The 23,784-nt window shown below is 42.4% G+C and overlaps 1 protein-coding gene across 16 annotated transcripts in view; it reads left to right on the forward strand.

Moving 5' to 3' along the window:
- The window catches only part of PRKAG2 (protein kinase AMP-activated non-catalytic subunit gamma 2), a 379,638-nt gene that overhangs the window by 314,478 nt on the left and 41,376 nt on the right, over window positions 1-23,784 (forward strand). For 15 of the 16 annotated variants that reach the window (XR_012157633.2, XR_012157635.2, XR_012157636.2 and 12 more), the window contains 3 exons: window positions 8,312-8,421; window positions 20,118-20,199; window positions 22,972-23,030. Coding sequence is in view for 12 of the 16 variants with exons in the window: in XM_073334621.2 (XP_073190722.1) it covers window positions 8,312-8,421; window positions 20,118-20,199; window positions 22,972-23,030 (251 nt within the window). In the remaining 4 variants the exon portion in view is untranslated. Of the gene's footprint in view, window positions 1-7,953; window positions 7,974-8,311; window positions 8,422-20,117; window positions 20,200-22,971; window positions 23,031-23,784 lie in introns of those variants that run through there. The other variant, XM_073334627.1, reaches the window with a different exon arrangement.

Genomic DNA, 23,784 nt, shown 5'->3' on the forward strand with positions numbered 1-23,784 from the left:
CTTAAAAGAGCAAGTAGAGACTTTATTTATTTAAAAATAAATAAATCGGGGGGAATGAAGATTCTGTAAAACATCATGGAGAACTAAAAGCAGCGATCCTATTCTAAAATCAGAATATGCTCTAATAAGTAGTTATAAATGACAGAACTAATTGGACCTTTCTGAAGTCAGAGAAACAGTGCATACATTTCAGAGAGAAGTATGAATACATGTACACCTCTTCAGTAATTATGCCCTATTTGTAGCCAGTCCTCAAAGATGAGTGGTAAGCTTGGTTATTTAGGTAAGAAGGATGAGATGCAGTTGAAAGTCTGTGAATGGCTGACTTCTGAGTGCAGTGAGATGAAGACTTGAATGATCAATATTACAGAACCTACTTTTGCAGAACCAATGCTTTTTATCCCTCCTTAAGCTATTAGAAAAGGTTTGCCAGAATAGCTGCACCAGAAAACCCTCCTAGCATAAAATGACGGTCTTAACCAACATTACCCATACTGGCAAAAGTTTCCTGGCCTTTATGTTCAACTTCTTCTAAGAAAGACAAAGTACACACCTTGGCAGAGCGATGGTAGAATTTATCTTTCAGTCTGCAGCCTGGAAAACGCTAACTCTGGTCTGATTCTAAATCTGGACAAAAATTCAATATCAAAATGCTATAGTAAAGTCTTGTTATGACTTTTACAAAATTGTTTTTACTACTGTGATTGAGTATAAAACTAAACATTACAATAAATGGACAATATTTGACTTTTGACTCCTTTGCCTATTAGCTTGCAATATTTGGTAGTTCACAATGAGCCTACCATATAATAGTACATATTGACAGGGTTCTACTGTAGTTGCTTTACCTTTTTGCTTACAAGGCAATCCAACTTCTCTCTAACTACATTTCTGTTCTCTGAATTTCTTCAAATTCATCAACTTCATTCATTCTAATATCACAGTGCACTATCACTCCTACATCCTCTCTGGAATATTTTTCTGTATATCTTGTCATTTTCCTCAGACAAAAGCTGGGAAGGCAGACCATTTCTTACCAGCTTCCAGATCAGCTGGCTAGTTGAGATTATGAAATTTTTGGTGCCTTCACATGCACTTCTGCTGTGCTGGAGTTCCAGTTTCATCTCTGCCTCTCCATAAAGCAGTTTGTGGCAACTTGAAGCTGCTTATAGTGATCTTACTACTTTTACAGAAAATCTTACGAGGGAGAAGGTTGCAAGATCCAGATGCTCTGTTCCTTAGTGGGACAATCTGTTTTTGCTGCCAGTCTCTCAAATACTCACTCTTCACCAAGCTGTTTCCCCACTGAAAAGCTGAAAAAGAGCACACTCAATATTTAGTGATTTCATGAGCAGCTTTGGAAGTGTGTGGGGAAAGAGAGGAGAGCCAGCACTCCCACAGTTCTATCCCTACTGTGGATGTTGGACAGTTTTGGAGTAGTATTGCTAAGATCCAGATCACTTAGGGCTTGTTTAAATAGAGGTGCACCAGTTTAACTAAAAGTGTGACATTAAACTAGTGCCAGAGACCAAATGTATGCTTATTTTGGGTTAACACCGTTGAGCTTCCGTTAATTTGGTACATGGTTTTTAAGATAAACTGAAATAAGCCATTCTTAAACCAAAGCAAGTGTCCTCACAGGGACTTAGACTCACTTAATTTAACTAAACTAGTGCTAATTTGTATGTTGACAATCCCTGAGATTCTGGTCATTTGAAGGTGATTAGTTTATGAAGTCATAATGTCATATGCTAGACTTCATGTTGGATGCTGATAGGTTTGGTTAAAGCTGGCTTTCACACCCACTAAACGTAACCTGGACATCTCTCATCATCCCACCCTTGGTCCTGTCATCACTGAAATGGTGGGAAAACCCAATAAATGCCTGTAGAGGGGTCCCTTTCTGGGTGCCTTTGCCATTCTAGACTATGTCACAGATCCATCCTTGTTAGGGTAGAGTGTGCATATGGACAGATTAAAGATACAGGGCTCATCCTGCCCAAGGAAGAAGAGAACACACATCAATTTCCTGGAACTCAAAGCTGTACGGAAGGTCTGAAAACACTTCCTCCATCTAATAGGATAGCTGGTACAGATCATGACTGACAAACATGAGCATCATGTTTTATATCAACAAACAATGTGGAGTAAGGTCTTCCTCTCTCTTCCAGGAAGCCATCAGCCCTTGGAATTGGTGCCTCAAATATTAGTTATTCCTGAAAGCAGTATGCTTACCTGGACCACAGAACATGCATGCGGACACCCTCCCAGATAATGAATGGATGATTTAAAGATCAGATCCTGGAGAATGTCCTCAAGGCCTTGGGCAAGCCCAAGATGGACTTCAACACTCAATACAAGAAGCATCAAATTCTGCTAAAGAGTAGGAATGAGTCCTAGAGTCATAGCAGATGTGTTTCCAATACCACGTTCAGGAGACCTGATGTATGTGTATCTCTGTCTCTCTCTCTTCCCCACCGCTCCACAACACCTCTGATTCATAGAGTGCTCCACAAACAGAATTCAGCCAGGCTAATCCTCATAGCTTCCACATGGCCCAGGCAATTGTGGTTCACAGTTGCTAAACCTATTGGTATCCCAAACCAAAACCTTACATCTGCCTCCAGACCTTCTGTCTCAGGACCAAGGTCAAAACCTACGTTCAAATCTGACAACCCTGCTGTGATGCTGGCATACCAGATACCACTTTATGCCAAGATCTCTATGCCTCATTTGGATATTGCCAAATGCATAGCAGAAATTCAGTCTGGCTCACCTGTGTTTAATATTTCTAAAGTAGGTATTAAACTATAAAAATATGCTTAATATTTAGACTTTAATGCATGCAGCAATTTACACGCATTCAGTAATCTCACTTACTTAACATTCCTATCTCATATTGTAAGGTAATATTTGAGTATTTACATTGTAATTCTCTGTGTAAATCACTAGACTGGAAAGAGACATGAAATAGTGAGAAATGCTGGTTCCTGACCAAAGAGGTGAACTTCTGCCCAACAGAGAAGCCTTTTGTACAAGGCTTCCCTCCACATGGAAAAAAGATGTGTAAAGTGAATTCTTCCCGTCAGCTGAACTGACAGTTCAGAGAAGGGGGGTGAGGAATAGTTTTTCCTTGTCAGGGATTTTTATTTCTGTGCTGCTTCAATTCTCAAGGGCAAGGTTTTGTAGGCATAAACAAGAGATCCCCAGTGTGTAGCCTGAGTTAGTCCTAAGGGACCTATAGAGTTTACGAATTACAAAAGCTTCTATTACCTTTTGAAACTTAAGACTAACTCATTGGTATGTGTTTACCTGCTTTAACCTTGGAAATAAGTCTTATTTCCTTTTCCTTTATATAATACATTTTTAGATAGATATAGGATTGGCTACAAGTGTTTTCTTTGGTGTGAGATTTAAGATACAATGGACTTCTTGTAAGTGACTGGTCCCTTGAGAGTGGGAGTAATCTGAATTTGTGGGGAGGGTTGGTATAAGGGAGTTTGGGAGGCTTACCTGGGTGGCAAGATAGATCACAGTGCCCAAAGGGACTGTCTGTGACTCCGTGTTAAGGCTGTTAGTGCTTGAGGAGTTTACATTTGAGTGGCTGGTGAAATCCACTAGTAACTAATTTGGAGTTTTGTGTCCTGCTTCTTAACTGTCTGCCATGAGCTTGGTATTCATGCTCTTGAGTCACTGCAGAACAGTTTGACACCTGCATATCACAGCATGATGGCTAGATGAATGCCAACAATAGACCAGGAAAGTTCTTTCATAGTTAGGTTCATCTTGTTGGTTCTTTTCTGCTGTTAGGGAAGTTCTCAGAATCTAGTAAATTGGACAAGTACAGTATTTTTTTCACTGGTGCCAGAAATCAGTGATGCCTCATCACTCTTCAAATACTTGACTATTTACTTTGGTTAAAACACACAAACCTGTCCCTCAGTTTTGTCAAGTTGTATCTAGTGGCCATATCCGCTCACCATCCACTGGTGGAGTGCCATACAATATTTTCTCATCTGTTGGTAATTTAGGTTCCCAAGAAGGCCTAGTTAAAGTATTCCTACCAGTTAAGGAACTTGTATCCCCATGGGACTTGAACCTGATACTCTCAGCCCTGATGGGGCCAACCTTCAAATCCATGGCCTCTACTTCCCAACTGCAACTTTCCATGAAAGTGGTATTTTTATCTGGTATAGCTTTGTGCCAGAAGAGATAGGGAAATGTAGGCATTGGCTGATCTGCTATACTCAGTATTCCACAAGGACACACTCTGAATTTTGTTCAAAAGTAGTAATAGAATTTCAGCTGAACCAACAAATACACCTACTATTGTTCTTCCTGAAACTTCATGCATCCAGAGCTGAGGCAGCGCTGTACACTCTAGACATTAGGAGAGTGCTAGCTTACTACCTAAATAGGAAGTCATCAAGATTGTTCATCTCCATAGCAGAGAAGTTGAAAGGCTCTGCAATTTCATCACAGAATAAGAAATCCAGTCTGAGAATCTCAATCAGAATGGGCTTTCCTGTAGCCAAGGGAGAGCCACCATTCACAAGCCGCATCAGTGACACCACTGTGTAATTTGCCAGTATTAGACATCTGCAAAGCAGTTATGTTGGCACCAGTATACATTCTCAAAACACTATCCCCTAAACTCAGGCTTCCAAGTCCAATTACTGCATTTGCTAAAACAGCTCTTCACTTGTCTAACTAACCACTCCAAGCCCACCTCCTTAACACAGTCACTGTTTGGGAGGTACCATCGGTGGAGTGTGCATATGGACAAGCACTTCAAGGAGAATGGGGAGTTACCTTGAATTCCAGTTATACACTAACTATTGTCTACATACACATTCTGCAATCTGCCCTTTCATCCTGTCTACCTCTGAGTCCTCTTTGGCAATTCTGTGGTAAGAAGGAACCAAATAGCATCTGACGCCCTTTGCCCTTGTATGCCATTGTCACAGAGTATGATGATTGGGAGGCCATATGTGTACTGTATGGATCAGCAGTTCTCAGCCCGCAGGTTGCATGCGGCCCAATTAGCACACAGCTGTAGCTCAGCTCGGGTGTGTGCTAAAGGCCGCGTGCTGGTCCTCCCAGCTGCCCCTCAGCCCCACATGGCAGGCTCAGGGTCCAGGCTGTAGGCTCGGGGTCCAGGCTGCGGACTCCAGGCTTGCCCTGCCCTCCCCCGGCCCCCCCGCAGCAGCAGGGTCAAGCTTCAGGGCCCAGCTGCATCTTCCCACCCCTCCCCTCCCTGGCCCCACATAGCAGCAGTTTTGGGGCTCCTGGCTGCCCCCTGGCCCTGACAGGGTTAGGGTCTGGGTCCTGACGGCCCCCCAGCCCCACGCAGCGGGGTCTGGGATCCCTGCTGCCTGCCCAGCGCTCTGACCCCACTCTGTGGAGGGATCTCTGGGTAGAGGGTGTTGAGCATGGGGATTTGGGGGGGGGAGGTTAGCTAGGGGGCACTGTAGTTCTCAACCTATGACCCAGGTAACTCTTTGTGGGCCGAATATGCAGCCCACAATGAGAAACAGGTTGAGAACCGCTGGTATTGATACTGCTGGTGAAATGTTTCTAATCTTGACGCATATGCCCACCACCAGTGGAATCTGCATATGGATAGCACATCTTGAAATCCAGTTACTGTACACAGGCTTTTCTATGGTGCTTATCACTATTTGTATCTGAATGCATTGTTTCACAAATAATAAACTTTCACAATTCCCCTGTGAGGGGAGAAGGCAGTATTATCTCCATTGTACAGAGCAGGGAATACAGATTAGTGGATACTGCTGATCTTAATTTTGGGTGACTAACTTAAGAGACACAAAATCTGATTATTTCAGTTATTAACATTACATAACACTCTGTTGGAAGCACAGCTCCCTTTGACTTCAGTTGTAGTTGTGAGTGAGCTCTTAACATTTCCGAAAAATCAGATCTCAGGGACTCAAGTTGGGCACCAGAAAATGGGAAACACAAAATTAATGACCACTTCTGAAAAGCTTGCTATAAGGGACTTGCTTGGCATCATATATCCCTGCCTATGTCATAGAGAATCCGATTCTCCAGGGCAGCATTCATCTGCCTTAGCCGTGAGACTGTCCTTTCTCTTCCTGTAATCCCCTGCCTAATTGACTCCTCACTTACTAATTTTTGAAAGAAATTAGACTGGGGTCCCATAGATAAGTCTCCTTTACTACACAACCCTGATTTATCCCCAGAGCAGGTCCATAGTGTGCACTGAAAAAGGTAGGGGTCCTATAGAGAAAATAGTCCTTAATTACATACGATCATAATGCATGTTCGCAAGCGGGGCAAATTAAGCTTGTATAGGAAGCCTTAATTTTGGCACTTCCTGACTTTTGAGTTCTTGTCTTTACTACCTTAATGTTCTTTTATCAGTTAGTTTGTATGAATGTAACTTCCTAGCTTTTTAAAAAAAAAAACCATTTGGTGTCGTCATATGGACAATCACATGGTCATCAGCAGGTTGGAACCATTAGATCCACCACACAGACGGTTAGCGCAAGTGGTAGAGTAACTGATAGTAGTAGTAGATTGTCATCCTCTGTATGGACCAGCACTGGGGGGGGATGACCTACTTTTCCTGTGGATTTCACAGATATTTGCTGACCTAGAATAGAGACTCTTGTGAATCTTGCGTTTCACCCCAGGCTCTGGAGGAGAGTGTGCACAGACTCTTCATCCCATCTTTCCCCTCTACCCCCAAACACTTGACTCCTGTCCTGCCCCTTCTGCCTGTTCTTGTGTTTTCTGAGTCCTGTTCTCCTTGCTTGTCAGTCTCCACTCTTCAAGAGTCCCATTCTAGTTCCCACCCATCCTCCCTCAATTCTTTGTGCCCAGTCTCCTTGCCTAGCCAATTCTAAATTCCCCCTTTTTGGTTTCTTGTCCAGTATGTTGTGTCCAATGTCCAGGCTGGCTCGCAATCTTCTTCCCCAGCTGCTCCCGGGCTCCTGTCAGTTCCCTTGTCCCAGTCTCTCTGCCTAACCAGTCTCTGTATTCACTCTTCCTCATCCCCTACCCCTCACAACTCCTTGTCCAATTTCAGTGGTTCTCTTCATGTCCCCAGTTTCTCCTATTCTTCCCACGCATCCCAGTCTCACTAGATTCCTTGTCTCAATCTACTCCTTCCCCTCCTCCTGGTCTGACTTTTGTCTCATCTGCATTCAGATCAGATGGTTTCCTCCACGCTGCTCTGGGTGCCAACAGGGTTGGAGGGCAGGGATGGTGAGTGCCATTGAGTACACAGGAGAGACAGGTTCCATGCTCTCAGTTCCAGTGCCCAGCCCACATTGCCCTGAAACAGCCATTAGGGGGAAAATCCAACTTTGTCCCTATAGCCTTGGGCTGGGTGGAATATGCTCAATTGCTCTGTGGTTATGGTGCATTCACTGTCTGGGCTGCCCTAGGAGCTGTGAGGCTTGAGCATGGGTCAGTGAGGACTGAATCTTTAGAGACTTAAGCTGCAAACTAACAAGTCTCTACTGATGATGCATAACTGTGATTGCTTTCAAAGGCTTATAATGTGGACATATTTAGACAGATTTTCATGGGGATGGCAAAAGGCACATCTCTAACGCAGTCCATCCCTGCCAAATTTCAAGTCCTTCTCCAAATCATAGGAACACTAGAGCAATTCAGAGGAAAGGTCACCAGAATTTAACATGGTGGGAATGGGGGGAATACATTGTTTTGCCCCTGCCTTGTTCTTGGAAATGGCTGAGCTATTTGGCTCTAATCTTAAAAGCTTGAGGCAGATATCCAGCCCATAAAATTCCTGCCCAAATGGCATTTGTCAAAGCTATAAGCAGTTGAAAATAGGGTCTTACGGGAAGTGTTGAGCAACCTTAATAGTTGGTGCTATCAGCCCTGCCTATAATTTGCCAAACTTGCCTACTAGTCCTCCAGTTCCCTGTTAGAGAAATAGCAGTGTCCAGAAAACATGGGTATAAAGCAAAATTAATATCCCCAAACAAAGGGAAAGTATTGAATAGAATAGACTGGATATTGGAGAAATTTATTGTCCTTATTAAAGGAATTCTGTTCAGTTAAATCAATGTGACATGTCAGTCTCAAACTGTAATTTCAATGTGTAATCAGAGGAAAGATGGGTATGAGCTGCAGAACTCTGATGCTTGAACCATCTCATTTAAGTTTTGTGTTCCAAAGGTTTTTGCTTTGGGAGTGTTCATCTTTTAAAATGGTGCCTAAATGATTTGATGGTATGCTTTTCTTTTGCATTTAAAAAAACCAGATCTTTTAAAAGTGTTCCTTCTTCTTACAGCATCTGAAGAATCGGAAAGTGACATCTATGTGCGATTCATGAAGTCTAACAAGTGTTATGACATAGTTCCAACAAGTTCTAAGCTTGTTGTTTTTGACACTACCTTACAAGTAAGTGCTTAAGACTACATTTAGTTGCAGTTCAGTTGGCTTTTAAAATATGCACATAGATATCATCCTTGAATGCTGTGTGAAATTGATTTCTCTTTAGAGAACTGTTTGAGATGCTTTTTGGGTCCAAGAATCTGCAATATGTTTTTGAAAGTGTGTACATGTGTATAGGAAGGAACTTGCATATTTTACTTTGAGTCAATAGTTAGTGTAGCCTTCAAATGGACATAGAAAGTCAGTAAAGCTCTAACAGGGGAATAGGTAAATGAAACAGTTATCAAAATATCAATGTTCTATGATTATGCAGGAGTGTGGATATTATGCAAATTATCAGAATGTTTTAAGCCTTGCCTTTTAAGTTAGCTAGACAATTCAAAATTTAAATAATCCTCTAAATTAAATAAATGTATAATTCCTTGGAGGTCCTAAATTTTACCAGTAAATCATCTGCATATTTCAGCTAGTTTGATTTTTGGTGCATGATGAATGTAGTTGCCAAAAGCAGAAAGTGCTAGAAACATTAAGAATAATTTGTTCTGAAATTAGGGGGACACAATTTGGTTCTTTCTAGACTTTTTAGATTTTGTTGGCTCTATTTAGAGTGATTGTTAAATAAAGGAACAAAAGGGGGCTAATAACTTTAGCCTGATTAAAAAGACTACATTGAGATGAGACATGCTTTGCTCCCAGTGTCCCCTGAAAAGATAAATGAAGCAGTGGTAACTTTTGTTTTTTTGAAAAATTTAAGAAAATACGTCTTTCAGATTGTAGTATCTTCCCTGCATCAGAATGAATCTATAGGTTGGTTTATTTATTGTTTACTGTACGTCTAGTTTCTCTTTTGTGGCTTTAAATTTGCAATTTCACTTTAACTTTTTTAAAAAAAGTGATTGTGGAATAGCAAGTATATACCAGTCTGTGCTCACCTCTAAAGGCTATATGTATCTGTTTGATTTTTACCTAGGGAATTTTGATAGACACAGTGGGAAATACAAAATTTAAAACTTGTATTTCTGAGGGCTTATCTAAACTAAAAAAATTAAGTTGACGTACAGCCACCGCAGTAATTAAAGCGGTGGTTCACATCCACGCTTGCTTCTTCTGTCAGTGGTGTGTATCCTCACCAAGAGTGATTCTACTGTCTGAAATGGAGCACTGACAGCTGGCTCCTGCTGCCAGACAGCCTGAGCTGTCAGCCGAGTGCAGGCCCCAGATGTGAGCCCATGCCCAGCTGACAGCTCGGACTGTCAGTGCCAGGGTTGGGGATGGGGCTCCAGCTGTCAGCCCCACTCAGGGCTCACCGCCAACAGGCGATGTAAGTAACACAGTGTCTACATCGGGGTGGGCAGACTACGGCTCAGGGTCCACATCCAGCCCTCCAGATGTTTTAATCCGGCCCTTGAGCTCCTGCTGGGAAGTGGGGTCTGGGGCTTGTCCCGCTCTGGAGCTCCACTCCACAAGGCTCCCAGAAGCAGCAGCATATCCCCCCTGTCCCAAGTGCCACCCCCACAGCTCCTATTGGCCGGGAACCACAGCCAATGGGAGCTGCAGGAGCAGTGCCTGCAGACAGGGCAGCGTGCAGAGCTGCCTGGCTGCACCTCCGGGTGGGAGCCGGAGAGGGGACATGCCGCTGTTTCTGGGAGCTGCTTGAGGTAAGCACTGCCCGGAGTCTGCCCCCCTGTCCTCCAAACCCCTCAGTCCCAGCCCAGAGCACTCTCCTGAACCCTCAACCCCTCATTCCCAGCCCCACCCCTGAGCCCGCACCCCGAGCCAGAACTCCTCTGCCCTCCCACAACCCAACCCCCAATTTCGTGAGCATTCATGGCCCGCCACATAATTTCCATACCCATATGTGGCCCTCAGGCCAAAAAGTTTGCCCACCTCTGGTCTACATGGACGCTGCGTCACCCGAACTACATGGACGTAAGGGCTATACCTCTTATGGAGGTGGAGTTATGTCTCTGTGGCTGGGGACTTACTTAGGCAAAAGCAGCCTTCAGGTGTAGACTCTGACGTAATTGGGTACACAGGAGAGACAAGTAAGCTACCTTGCGTTGACCTAACTCTGTAGTGTAGACCAGGCCTGAGCCTACTAATGTTAATATCTTACTAGAAGTGTTTCAGTAAACCTCCAAGAACATTGTAGTTTCAACACAAATGCCTTACATTTGTAAGTCTTATGTCTGATCTGTCTGTACAGTGAGTGCGCAGTTGGGGTCCCAGTAATAAATGTTGGTGACAGCCATTTTGGTAAAGAAAAGTAATTTGGTTAGTGATGCTGGCAGCATGAAAAGCCCAGTGTGAGAGACTGATTAATCCGTTGTCAAGCCATAGTAAACTTTATTTGACTGGAAGAAAAACGTGAAGATTTCATAGAAAACTTTTGAGTAAAAACATTTGTGGAGAGGTTAACTGACAAGTATATTCAGGTAAATAAGTTAACAACTGGGAACATCACTTAAATTTTTTATAAAATTTAAAGGAAATAAACAAGTACATCTGTCCACCTGTTTTGAGAGAGTTAATACCTCAGGACCTTAAGATCATAGATCAAATCTTAGACTTTACTGCTAATTTAGGACCAAACGCTGTGGGGGAGTCAGTGTTTCACAGCTCCCATTGAAGTCAGTGGGATTTGTGCATGTTTGACATTTTTACTGGATCTGGTCCTTGTGGAAAACTGACTTATAATTATTTCTTTAGATTTTTAAGAAGTGGTATCTTGCCAAGCTCCTTGGTGCCTCTTCCATAGATTACCAGAACATATGTCACTCCCAAATATATTTTTTTAACTTGCTTGCAAAATTCACAGGTTCTGTAACTAAACTGAGTAAAAGACATAAGATAGTCTTTTATCTCTCTTACACCAATGTAAATCAGAAGTGATCAATGGCATTATACTGGTCTATAATAGATAAGGAAGATAAAAATTAGATCTTCATTAATATTTAGTGCTTTATTGTGCTGGTGAGTTACTCTGGAAGAATGTTTTTGAGTAGTTGCTGTATCCTCAATATTCTGTCTCCCCCTAGTGATTGGAGATGGCATTATTTTCAGACAACACTACATTTGAGAATGAATAGATTTCTGACTTGGTGGTACGAATCGCGTCTTTAAGACCATTAGAAAACTGTAGTTTTCATGGTTAACAATAAAATTGGTATAGATTACATAGTAGTGAGCCTTACTACAGATTATAGTACTTCAAAGGTAGATGAGAAGAAAACTCTTCAATACAGAAGGAGTAAGATTCAGTGAAATATAAAAGTATCCAAATATCGCAGAGGATCTTAAAATACATCTACATGCCACCACTACTGATGTGTAATATGTGTAGCTTCATGCCACAGTGAAAATCAGGATGTGTCCACGCTGTGGTGTGTAGCTGTACATGTCAGTGAAATGCTTTCCCAGGGGGGCGGCAGCAGGGACAGGCTTCAAAAGTTCCCCGGTGCTGGAGCTTTTCACTGCAGTGAGGAAAGTTTCTGGTAGCAGGAAGGCAGAGGGGGAAAAGTTGAGTGGCATGTAAGCACCACAACTGATAGATGAACTTTCTGCCATCTTGCACCTGACACTTGCCAGGATTTACATCTGCCCTAGGACAATAACAGCAGTGTGGGAGAACCCTGGGAGTCCCTGATGGTTTTATATCCCATGTGGAGCAAGGAATTCCCTGTCTTGGGGAGAGAAAGTGTGGCGGGGTGGGTGTGTTTTAGATTTTAAAAATTCTATTGAAAGAACCTTCAGATTACAAAGTCATTCTCTAAAAACTTAAGAAATGACAGAATTAAGGTTAAGACAGCCTAAATTCAGCCCCCTTGTCACAGAATCCCTGCCTCATTCAGTGTATGACCCTAGGTCTTATTCAGCGCATACCATCCAAACCCTACATGCAAATTAATTAATCTGGGTGTTAGCATGGTGCTGTCTCCATAGTATGTGAGTATTTCACAAGCATTAATGTATTTATCTTCACAACACACATGTGAGATTAGATGGTGGTATCATCCCCACTTTACAACAAAGGCACAGAAAGTAAGGCCAGAATTGTCAAACTAATGGTGGGTGCCCAATCTGAGAAACATAGGGTCTGATTTTATTTATTTATTTTATTTATTTATTTTCACAGTACTTATCACTATTGCAGTAGGTTGTTTTGTTTTTTGTTTATATTCAAAGCACAGCTCCCATTGATTTCATTTGCAACTATAAGCAGTTACCACTTTTGCAGAGTCAACATCAGGTGTTTCAAGTTGGGTCCCAAAAAATGAGGAACACACAATTAGTACCCAATTATTAAAAGTTTGGTTTGGATGAATTGCCAATTTGGATGAATTTGGATGAATTGCCACAGGAACTCTGTCGCAAAAGCAGGGATGGAATCTAGTTCTCTAAGGCATCATTCATCTTTCTTAGACATGATGCCATATTTTCCCTTCCTGTAGTCCCCTGGGTCATTCCTACTACATCCTATGACTCTGGGCAGAACTTGTCATTGCTGCTGAAGGAGGCTGTTGCTGCTAGGGAGTGGGGAACATCTTGGAGCCCTCCCACACTGCTGCTCCTGCTGACTGCCATCTGCTTGCCTGCCTGCAGCCTCCACCAGCCTCCCCTGGGATTGCTGCAGCAGAGAGTCTGTTGCAAGCACATGTGGGTGCGCATGCACCTTAGACTTTCCTTGCAGAGGGCTGGTAGGCCTTCTCCACCTTCCTCAGCTTGTCCAGTTGGCTCCCTCCTCCCCACCTGGGGGAATTTTACTCTTGGGGGAATTCTGTACCAAAAAATAAATTCTGCACACAGTATTTTAAAATTATTTTATTTGTCAGAATAACACACTATATCATGCCAGTTTCAATTATTTTGGGAACTTATTTCAAAATACCTGTCAGCAAGCATGTCTGTAACAATACAGACAACAAAATAAAATTCAGAAAATGGCTTTTTTGACAGATTCCTTACTAGGCTCCAATACATAAATATATTTCCTGCACCCCTCAGGAGGAGTGAAAGCTTGGGGGAGTCAAGGGTAACAGAGGAACTGAGGGAGAGGGATGTAACTGCTGGGAAGGAGCCTGGGAGTGAACAGGGAGGGGAGGGATTGTTAGGGAGTTGGGGAACCTCCCGCATGCAGACCCTGGCTGACCCCTGGACTCTCCCATTCAGTCAGGCATATCTCCCCTGTCTCCATGTGACCCTGCACCCTTACTCCCATTCAGCCCCTGGCTCAGTGCTGCCCCTCCCAGCTCCTGTGTCCACACTCCAATCTGTCCGTCCCATGCCTCTTCACCTGGTTCTGCTGTGAGGAACGCAGCCTCTCTGCTGGCTGACTGCCCTCTCTTTTGGCACCACAGCAGCCCTTGGTGGGCAAAAGGTGTAACTGCAGCACCTCTCCTGCAGAATCTATAGTGTGTGGAGAAAAAAAATCATTGTGGCACATAAATTGTGTGCATGTACAGAACTCTTCCCCCAAGAGTATGATTTGTAACCTGTTTCCCCTGTCCCTCCCAGGGCACTCCCTTCATACTCCTGTTACCTGCCCTGTCCAGCTGCTTCCCCTGCATTGTTTGGTACTCTCTTACTCAGCCCCAGCCCTGCTTTTGCTGTTTGTTTCCTGTCCTACCCAGCCTTGCTTGCCCTGTCTACCTGTGCTCTCCCAGGGCTTGTGATTCCTCCCCACCATTTTGTTTAATCTCCTATTCACTGCATCTCCTCAGACAGCTGCCTCTCACTCAGTGCAGCCAGAGAAGCTGGTGCCCACACAACACTGCCTATTGTGCCCCATGCCCTCTTTGGTTTATTTCATTAACCTCTCCAATTTTTGTTTGCACTCTTCTTCTTCTCAAATCTTGTTTACAATACTCCTGTTAATACACCCTAGAACAGTGGTTCTCAAACTGTGGGTCAGGACCCCAAAGTGGGTTGCAACCCCATTTTAATGGGGTCACCAGGGCTGGCTTAGACTTGCTGGGGCCCAGGGCCAAAGCCAAAACCCAAGCTCCACCACGCGGGGTTGAAGCCCGAGCTCCACCATCCCAGGGTCAAAGGGCTTCAGCCTGGGTGGCAGGGCTCAGGTAATAGGCTCCCTGCCTGGGGCAAAAGCCCTTGAAGCTTTGTCCCCCCAGCCTGGGGCAGTGGGGCTCAGGCTTTGACTTTGGTCCCACCGCTCAGGCAAGCTCATGCTTTGTTCCCCCTCATGGGGTCGTGTAGTAAATTTTGTTATCAGAAGGGGGTCACCGTGCAATGAAGTTTGAGAACCCCTGCCCTAGAATGAAGTTCAGTTTTTTTGCAGTAGTATTACATTGTTGACTTTTATTTACTTTTGTGATCCATTATAACCCCCAGATCCTTTTCTGCAGTACTCCTTCCTAGGCAGTCATTTCCCATTTTGTATTTGTGCAATTGATTATTCCTTCCTAAGTGGTGTACTTTGCATTTGTCATTATTGAATTTCATCCTGTTTGTTTCAGACCATTTCTCCAGTTTGTCAAGCTCATTTTGAATTCTAATCCTGTCCTTGAAAGCACTTATAACCCCTTCCAGTTTGGTATCCTCAACAAACTTGAAGTGTACTTTCTGTGCTTTTATCTACATAATTTATGAAGATATTGAATAGAACCAGACCTAGAACAGATCCCTTGGGACCCCACTTGATATGCCCTTCTACCTTGACTGTGTACCATTGATAACTACTGTCTGAGGTTGGTATATCAACAAGGTGATTATCCACTTTGTCGTTGGTTCATCTAGGCTATATTTCTCTAGTTCACTTATGAGAAAGTCATGTGAGACCGCATCAGAAGCCTTACTAAAGTAGAGATTTATCACATTTGCTTCCCCTGCATCCAGAAGGCTTGTTACCCTGTTACCATCTTTCTTAATCTAAACTTAAGGTTATTAACAAAGCACATCAGTAAAAATTTGAGAAACTTGAGAGACCCACTTTGTGCTATGCTACAAGCAAAACAGAAAACAAAATGTCGGCATAAACAGCCCCGTGACGGCTCGGAAGGGCATTGACAACAAATTCTTATCCTCCATTCCTTCTTCCCCACCCCTTTGCCCTTTGGCATTGTAAACATGAAAAGCTTTCCTTCGTTTATTGCTTAGCAGAGAGACCCAGTGAGTCCTCTCACAACTATAAGTGCAGATTAACGGGCACAAACTAGTTTCTTTCTCTGCCTGAGTATTTAAATCACAGAGGCACCAACTCTGAGGAGAATTTCCTCAAGGAAAAGGATATGGATAGAAGTTTGAGTAACTTCATGTAATATCTATGGGTTTAAATTTCAACGAATTATAGTGCTCTATTCCAGTTCTACCAGTTGGTTTACTTGTCTTCAGCAGGGTTGGCATCACAAAAAAAGCTATTTTACACTGTAGATTTTTGCTGCTGCTGTTTCCTTTGTTGGAGAACTCTGATCTGTTCATTTCTCTGCTTCATAAACATTTTCTTTACCATTGACCCATATTTTTTCCCATATTGGAGTGAGCAGTTTACTTACATTTCCTGTTAGAACCATTCACTTAGCATGCTGTCAGCTTATGGAGGGGGCGGGTGTATTTAAAAAAAAAAAATGTACGTACATGGTTATTTAAGGCTAGATTTTGCCCCTTACTCACTACTTCCCTGCCCTGCGTGTGGACCAGATGGAATAACAGCCCCAGCACTCTTTGACAGTACAGAATGCTCAGTACCCCAGAGGATGGGAAAGGGCAAATATGTACCTATTGTACCAGCCAGCAGTTTGCACTATATATTCGTGTACTAGCACATTCACAGCCTCTGCGTGCCCTGGAGTTCTGAGAGGCATTGTCCCGTGAGGCTATACAACTGTGCGCAGCCTTTTGCTACGGTCTGTGATTAAAAGACACAATCTAACCCATTAAAGTTATTGTGCTTTTCTAAAATTATCTTAAACTTTTTTTGCCCAACTTTTGCTCAAGTTCTTGAAGTGAAATTTTGGAATGTGGTCACTATTATAAGTACAGGACATACAAAATCATTATGGTGACTGGTATTATATAAACAAAACCACCTGTAAGGATCAACAGAATATGGAGGGGGCGAGGGAACTTCTGGATAATTGAATGACTAACTAAAGGGCTCCTGTCACCTCTTTATCCCTTGGTTAAATATGGGCCAGGTTGGTAGTGGACCAAAATAAGTGGTTTAAAAAAGTTGGATTTTGCCAGCAGTTACTGCACACAAATAACTAAGATACCATCGTTCTTGCCCTATACTAATAAGAACTAACTCTGGTATCTGTTGGCAACTTTTGATGGTGATCAGAGTTTCAAATGAGCTTATCTGTTTGCAGTTCATTGTATGTTGGTAGGAATATCACAGACCTCTATAACTGGCATGAATTGGCACCCGTAGGACAGTTTCTGCAGAGGCCATAGATTGTATGAGCATAAACACAGGTTTGAACAATGTAGGAGCTTGTAGTCCTGCTGCTTGAACTTTATCTGGTCAGCAGACAAACGTATCACTCAGTCCCCTCCATGTCAGACAGTCTTCACATGGAGTCATTCCGCATCTTCATAGCAATTGGGGCAGACTGGATCTTTGGTCTGAGCCTAGGTTTAGGATCACTTCCTCAAGAAGAACTCACCAGAATTTTCTGCCTCTACGTGGCACACAAGACAGATTTCAGGTCTCCTTTGGAGCAGAGCTTGCAGAGAAAGCAGGAAAGTGTTGTTTGTTTGTTTTTTGTTTGGCGCCTCCTTAGACTCAGGGGAAGGTAAGAGCTCTCCAACCTCCCAAAGCAACCCTCAGGAAGAAATTCCCACTCCTGGCCAGCAAATAGGCAAGATATATGTTGGGATGTCTGAGAAGGCCACAAAGCATTCCCCCTTTCCAAACTGGCAAGGCTTTGACTGCCATGAAAGGTGCCAACTCCTGTGACCTCTTGGAGTCACTTTTCTCTGGTGGCTTTGGCTCATTCCTCATTCAGTGAAGTTGGCCCCCTTAGCCTGGACCCAGCATCTGTGAGCACTGGATGAAGTGAGTCAAATTCCTTTACTTGGGTGATGGGCCTATCTCCTCTCCCCTTTCAGCCCCTGGGGTCCCACAGGAAAACATAAATTATCTATTTACTCAGGGAGACGTGCCTGCAGATGGTCTTTTCTCAGTCTCCCTGGTAAATCACTTTTGCCCCTCAAACGGGGTTTGGCCCAGTACTGGTGAGGGATATTGCTCAAATCAGCTCTTAAAAAGGCAACATAAAGCCTTAAAATCTATTATGAGACAGTCTCCCCTCTAGATCCTCTAAAGTGCAGGAGCCCTCTCTCAAGCTGAGGTGGTCTGCAAAGCTATTATAGGGCCTTCCATCCATACTGTCTCATACACTATAGAGTCAACATCCTCAATTCCAGTGATGCAGGTTTGGTAGAGAAGGGCCTTAAGGAACAGGATGCCTCAGTAGTCCTTAAATTCCTTTTCAATAATATAGTAAAAGCTGTGTTATTTGGCACTTACCAATCAGAAAGCTCTAGAAACCAGCATTTCTGATATCCATTAAAAGTCTAGTTGGCACAGGGCTGGCAGGCTCCCTGCCTGGCTCTGTGTGGCTCCCTGGAAGCAGTGACAATAGTGGAAGCAAGGGGGAGGGATAGCTCCCTGCTAAACCCAGGGTTGTGAGTTCCATCCTTGAGGGGGCCATTTAGGGATCAGCGGCAAAAATTGGGGGATTGGCCCTGCTTTGAGCAGGGGGTTGGACTAGATGACCTCCTGAGGTCCCTTCCAACCCTGATATTCTAGGATTCTATGATTCTATGACATGTCCCTGCTGCTCCTAGGCTGAGGAACAGCCCCGGAGGCTCCATGCATTGCCCCCGCCCCGAGCACTGGCTCCGTAGCTCCCATTGGCCAGGTACCGTGGCCAATGAGAGCAGCAGGGGTGGCACCTGCGGGCGGAGGCAGCATGCAGAGCTGTCTGGCTGCACCGCCGCCTTGGAGCAACAGGGACATGTTGCCTCTTTCAGGGAGCCTCCCAAGGTGGGCCCTGCCTGGATCCGGCACCACAAAGCCCCTCCTATGCCTCAGCCCACTGCCCTGAGCCCCTCCCACATCCAAACTCCCTCCCTCTTAGTTAACCGGAATTTTTGACTTACCTGCACTTCCCATTTATCCAACATGCTGGATAACAAAGCTTTTACTGTACATGGTTGAATCGTCCCTTCCTGGCGATGGTGGGGATGACTTACTGCTTTCTGCATTGCACTGCATGGAGGGGATTGAGAAAGTGAGAATTCTGCCTTACCTATGAACATTCATTCTAGGACTCCATGTCAGATAGTTTGACCCATGTAGGGATTGCATAGGGTTGTTTTTTCTGATTATTGCTCACTTGTTAAGTGGTTTGAAAGGGAAGGAGGGTGTTCCTCCAGGAAGCTCCTAAATTTCATTTCAAGGCTCTGCTTCAAATGATTTGAATTAAATAGCACTCTTATAGTTAGTATTTTTCAGCTTTGGAAGCTGTCCTCCTGAAGAGTTATTCCTGAGGGATGATCCTGAACCCAGACTCAGAACAAAGATCTAGTCTGCCTCTAGAGAATGCCCCACTTTGAGGACTCTGACATGGAGTGTCCTTCAATGAAAATTCACAGATAAGACCGAATTTTCCCTTTCTCCAGCTTCGTGTGTGTACATGAGCTGGTTTCTCTGCTCTGTGTTCTCCACAAGGACTTATTTGTTTACACCTTCTAATACTTATCAAACTTGGTTCTTCTGATTTTTGTTGGCCCTTCTCTGAAGGGATGACTGTTTCTTGCCCTCAAAGAATGCTTCTATTGAGGAGGGAGGAATTTCTCATCTGTTGTCTTTATCAGATAGTGCTCGTGAAAGATTTTATCTAACATTCAAGAACTTTTTAAAAAATGCAACCATCTGATGCGTGTAATCCATGTTCACAAATTTCATAGGATTATTTTTATTTTAAAGACCACATTTATAACCTGTGATTTTTGAAACGGAGATAAGAAAATTATTTTAAGTAGGAGGGAGAATATGTGCCCCATGCTTATCTCTTAGTAAAATTCACTAACTTGTTGGACAACTTAATCAGATTAAGATGAGGGGTTTTTTTTGTTTTGTTTTTGTTTTAAGAAACTTGCATAATCATTCAGCAGCTCAAAAGCTGACAGGAATAGGAGTGGAAATGACACTTCTGTTCAGTTTCTACCTTTTCTCATGCAAATGTTGCTAAGAAAGTTCAACTGACTACTGTTCAGGTGACTCAGTATCGTCTTTCTAAAGACATTACGTTACAATCTCTGTCAAACTATATTCTTGAGTTGGTAGTCTGAGAGCTCTCTTACATTATCACAGATGGTCTCTTTTTTTTTTTTTTTTTTTTTTTTTAGTCCATTCTATTTGTGCATCACCTTAAGTGTGTGACATAAAACTGATGAAAGAAGCAAATTTAAGGTAAAGTGTGGGCATACTTTTCCAGCTGTACCTAATTATCAGAGAGACTAATGTAAAAGACACACAAGCATAAGATAAAGATTTTATCTTGTTTTTGGTCAGCATTTAACTATTTTTAAAAAATGTATTTTATTTTTAAACAAAAACTATCCACTGACTAACTGCATTTTTATTAGTGATTCTACGTATATTACCCTGTTGGTTTCTTCTAATATGACAGTGTAATGTCAATAAGGTTTTGTTTGGTTGCTTTTTCTTCTGGCAGGTGAAGAAGGCTTTCTTTGCCTTGGTGGCAAATGGTGTTCGAGCAGCTCCACTGTGGGAGAGTAAAAAACAGAGTTTTGTAGGTAAGGAAAGCTGGTGTTTTTCAGCAGGGAGTTATTGTGGGGTTGTGGTAGAGAAAGGAGCCAATGCTAGCTGGGTTGTGTTGTATATCCTGGAAATGCATCTGGTGAGTTTTCTTACTCCTCCAGCGAAGGCTGAAGTGTTGCTAATTCCTATGACTTTATCATGAGTCTCTCTCAATACGTGGTGGTTTTTTTCTTAGAACTTCAGCTGCTGAACTCAGGTTAGTTACATGAGAATGTGTCCACTTTCATTTAAAAATGAAAGTAACGTTCCAGATCTCATGGGTTGCAGACAAGAACTTGAAGACATGAACCACAAGAGCTCAAAAACCAGAACACACACTTTTTGAAATTTCACGATTTTGATGGGCCTGACTCATGACTTTTTAGAACACTTGGGTTTGGAAATACTAGGCGAGCCTGTCCAGTGAGATGTGGGGCCCCAGGTGGTTGGTTGCTTTATTTTCATAGAATCATAGAATATCAGAGTTGGAAGGGACCTCAGGAGGTCATCTAGTCCAACCCCCTGCTCAAAGCAGGACCAATCCCCAATTTTTTCCCCAGATCCCTAAATGGCCCCCTCAAGGATTGAACTCACAATCCTGGGTTTAGCAGGCCAATGCTCAAACCACTGAGCTATCCCTCCCCCCTCCAAATGTTTACCATTTTATGTTTACCATTTTATGTTTACCATTTCAGGGGTTGGGAATTGGAGGGTGTAGCATGAGACCTCAGAGGCAGAATACTGAGGCAGGGACTTTCAGAGGCACCTAAGGGAGTTAGGCACCCAACTGCCAATGGATTTAAGTGGGAATTGGACACCTAATTCCCTTAGGGTCTTCTGAAAATGCCAGCCTAAAAATCTAGCTGGTTTTCAGGGCATCTTTCAAATCCCTTTCATTTACATTTTAAATATATAAATATTCTCAGCAAAAATTAAGCTTTAAAAATCTTACTTGTCAGTTTATTGTATAAATCATCTCAAGAGATGTAGCCTGGGTAATGCTAGTTATCCATTCTGAAGGAGTAGTGTTTCGTCAACTTTTAAAGATTTTCTTTTCCACTCTTAACTAATATACGTAAAGGCCAACTAGCCCAATGAAAATACTCTTCAAATTGGAAGCAGTGTTTACTATACATACAGCTGGGCTAGCCAAAAAGAATGGGCTACCACCAGAATGGTTACCTTCTTCACTGTCCTCACTTGCCAGTATGCATGTGTGACTGCACAGTAACATGGTGATACTCTCCTCCAAGGCTTTGATGTACGTAGAAAACAATGTAGCATCGAGCCCAACTACTTATTTGCTTCAGAGTCTACTATAGATAAAGTAAAACTCCCAAATTTGTGTATTACAGGTAACATGTGAAGAAACAAACTGGATTTATGTTCTTGTGTTGCTTTGTGGTGAATAAAGAAGGCCTGAAAGGTCTCTTTAAAGGGAAAAAATTGGATTGTGTCTTTTTATGGTGTAAATTAATTTCTTTCACGGTCTTATTTTACTATCCCAGTAAGCTGTTCAGACTACATGTACATCTCAAACTCTGTTCTGTATGGACTGCAGAGCAAAAAAGCATTAAATACAGAATGCTATAACTTAAGTACTTCCTGAGAGGGCTAGAAATGCATTTGGCTCCTTATATTGCTAATTAGAAGCCTTAGCAGCTTTCTTTAACACTTCTCTAATTTTGGAATATAGCATTATGTCACTATCACATTTGAAAAACAGGATCATAGTGACCGTTATAAATACTTTGTGTAACCTGGCATGTAGATTGAGAGATTCTTGGAAATAAATTATAAAGAACTTAATATTTCAAAGCCATGGGAAGCACTAGTAATTTTATGAAGGACTGTGTGCCTTGATCAATGCTGAGTTTTGATTTCTGCTCATCTCAGATTTCTGGTCAATTAAAGTTGACCTCTAGAAATTGACATTTTTCCTCTGAATGCTTGTTCATATGTCTTTCAGAAGTTCAGCTGTAGGAGTAGTAATCCGTTAGGTGGAATGATATTTGTTCAGTTTGTAGGACTTCAGTAAAATTAAAGTTTTTGATAACTTGGTATTACTGACGGAAATTGCATTATCCTATATACACCTAAGGATATGATGAACTGTCACTTAATCTTTTAAGTTATAACTGGATAGCTTTCCAGAACATGTGCTCCAGTTCGAACGGAAGTTTTGATCTTGCTGCAGCAATTACTGAGTGACATTCTTTGGCCTGTGTTATACAGGAGGTCAGACTGGATGACCATCTCTTCCGGTCTTAATATCTATGAATCTGTCTATTGCTTGTATTTTCTTTAAGTGAATGTTTGACTCACAAAAGAGACTAGTGGTGGACCTGAGTCCCAAACTGCATAATTGGGTTTTGAAACCCTTTATCCTCCCCTGCATCCCCATCCAAAAAAAAAAAAAAAATGTAGGCAGGGAGGCAATCCTAGTTCAGGGTTTGTTTGACTAAAATTGTTAGATAAAACGGCCAGATGCAATATCCAGATCCAGGAGTTTGGTTCCAACTTCTACCAGTACAGAGTCTGTTCTTTCTGTTATAGTCCATTGTGTCAGTGCTAACTTGGAGAATTTAGTATGCACGCTTTTGAAATTATTGGCCATTTATAAAACTCTTAAAATGTTGTGTTCAATTAATTGACAATGTGAACTACACCAATTTAGAAGTAAATATTTTAAAAAACATGAAAACATAGTTAAGATCATTTTAAGATGCCTTTTCTAAATGCTCTTATATTTTTTCCACTTGTTACAGGAATGTTAACAATTACAGATTTCATTAATATACTGCATAGATACTATAAGTCTCCAATGGTAAGTACCATATCAGACTTTAATTGTATCATTAACAACCATAGCATGTATAAATGCAAATCAAAAGCATTGAAAATTGATTTAATATTTGTACAACCTTTAGAAGCTTAACTTGCTATAGAAATGCTTTATTGTGCTTTTGAGAGGAAAGGATGGCTTTCTGGTCAAAGCACTGGACTGGGACTCTGGTTAAATTTCCAGCTCTGCCACAGACTTGCTGTGATCTTTGGCAAATTACTTAGCCCCTCTCTGCCTCAGTTTCCCATCTGTAAAGGTGGGTAACATTTCTTTCCTATTTGTCTTTTCTAATTATACTCTTCAAGGCATGGACTGTCTTGTATTATGTGTGTGTTTAGTGCCTGCCACAGTGGGGCCATCATCTTGGCTGGATCTAGATACAGAATCTTTTTTAGGCACTATTATTATAATACTACTACTACGATTTTTTGTTTCCGTAAAAGGTCTAGTTAAACAGAGTGTAAAATAGTGATTCTACGTAAAAGTGATTTAGTGTGAAAAGTACTTAAAATATAGTTGACGATAGTTTTTTAGGGTTTTATTGTACATTTGATTCAAAATATGTGATTTGCACATGTTCAGTCACGTACAACATTATTCAGGTGGACAAAAAAAAGGGAGATATATAGATCGCACACTGATGAGGAAGGTGCAAGAGAGGCTCTGTGTGCAGGGCTCGCCCCGCCTCTCCAGCTCTGACAATCATGTCATGTAGGAGGAGGGCTTTAAAGAGGAG

Source organism: Lepidochelys kempii, chromosome 2 (genome assembly GCF_965140285.1).
Source record: "Lepidochelys kempii isolate rLepKem1 chromosome 2, rLepKem1.hap1, whole genome shotgun sequence".
In the NCBI taxonomy this organism is placed as follows: domain Eukaryota; kingdom Metazoa; phylum Chordata; order Testudines; family Cheloniidae; genus Lepidochelys; species Lepidochelys kempii.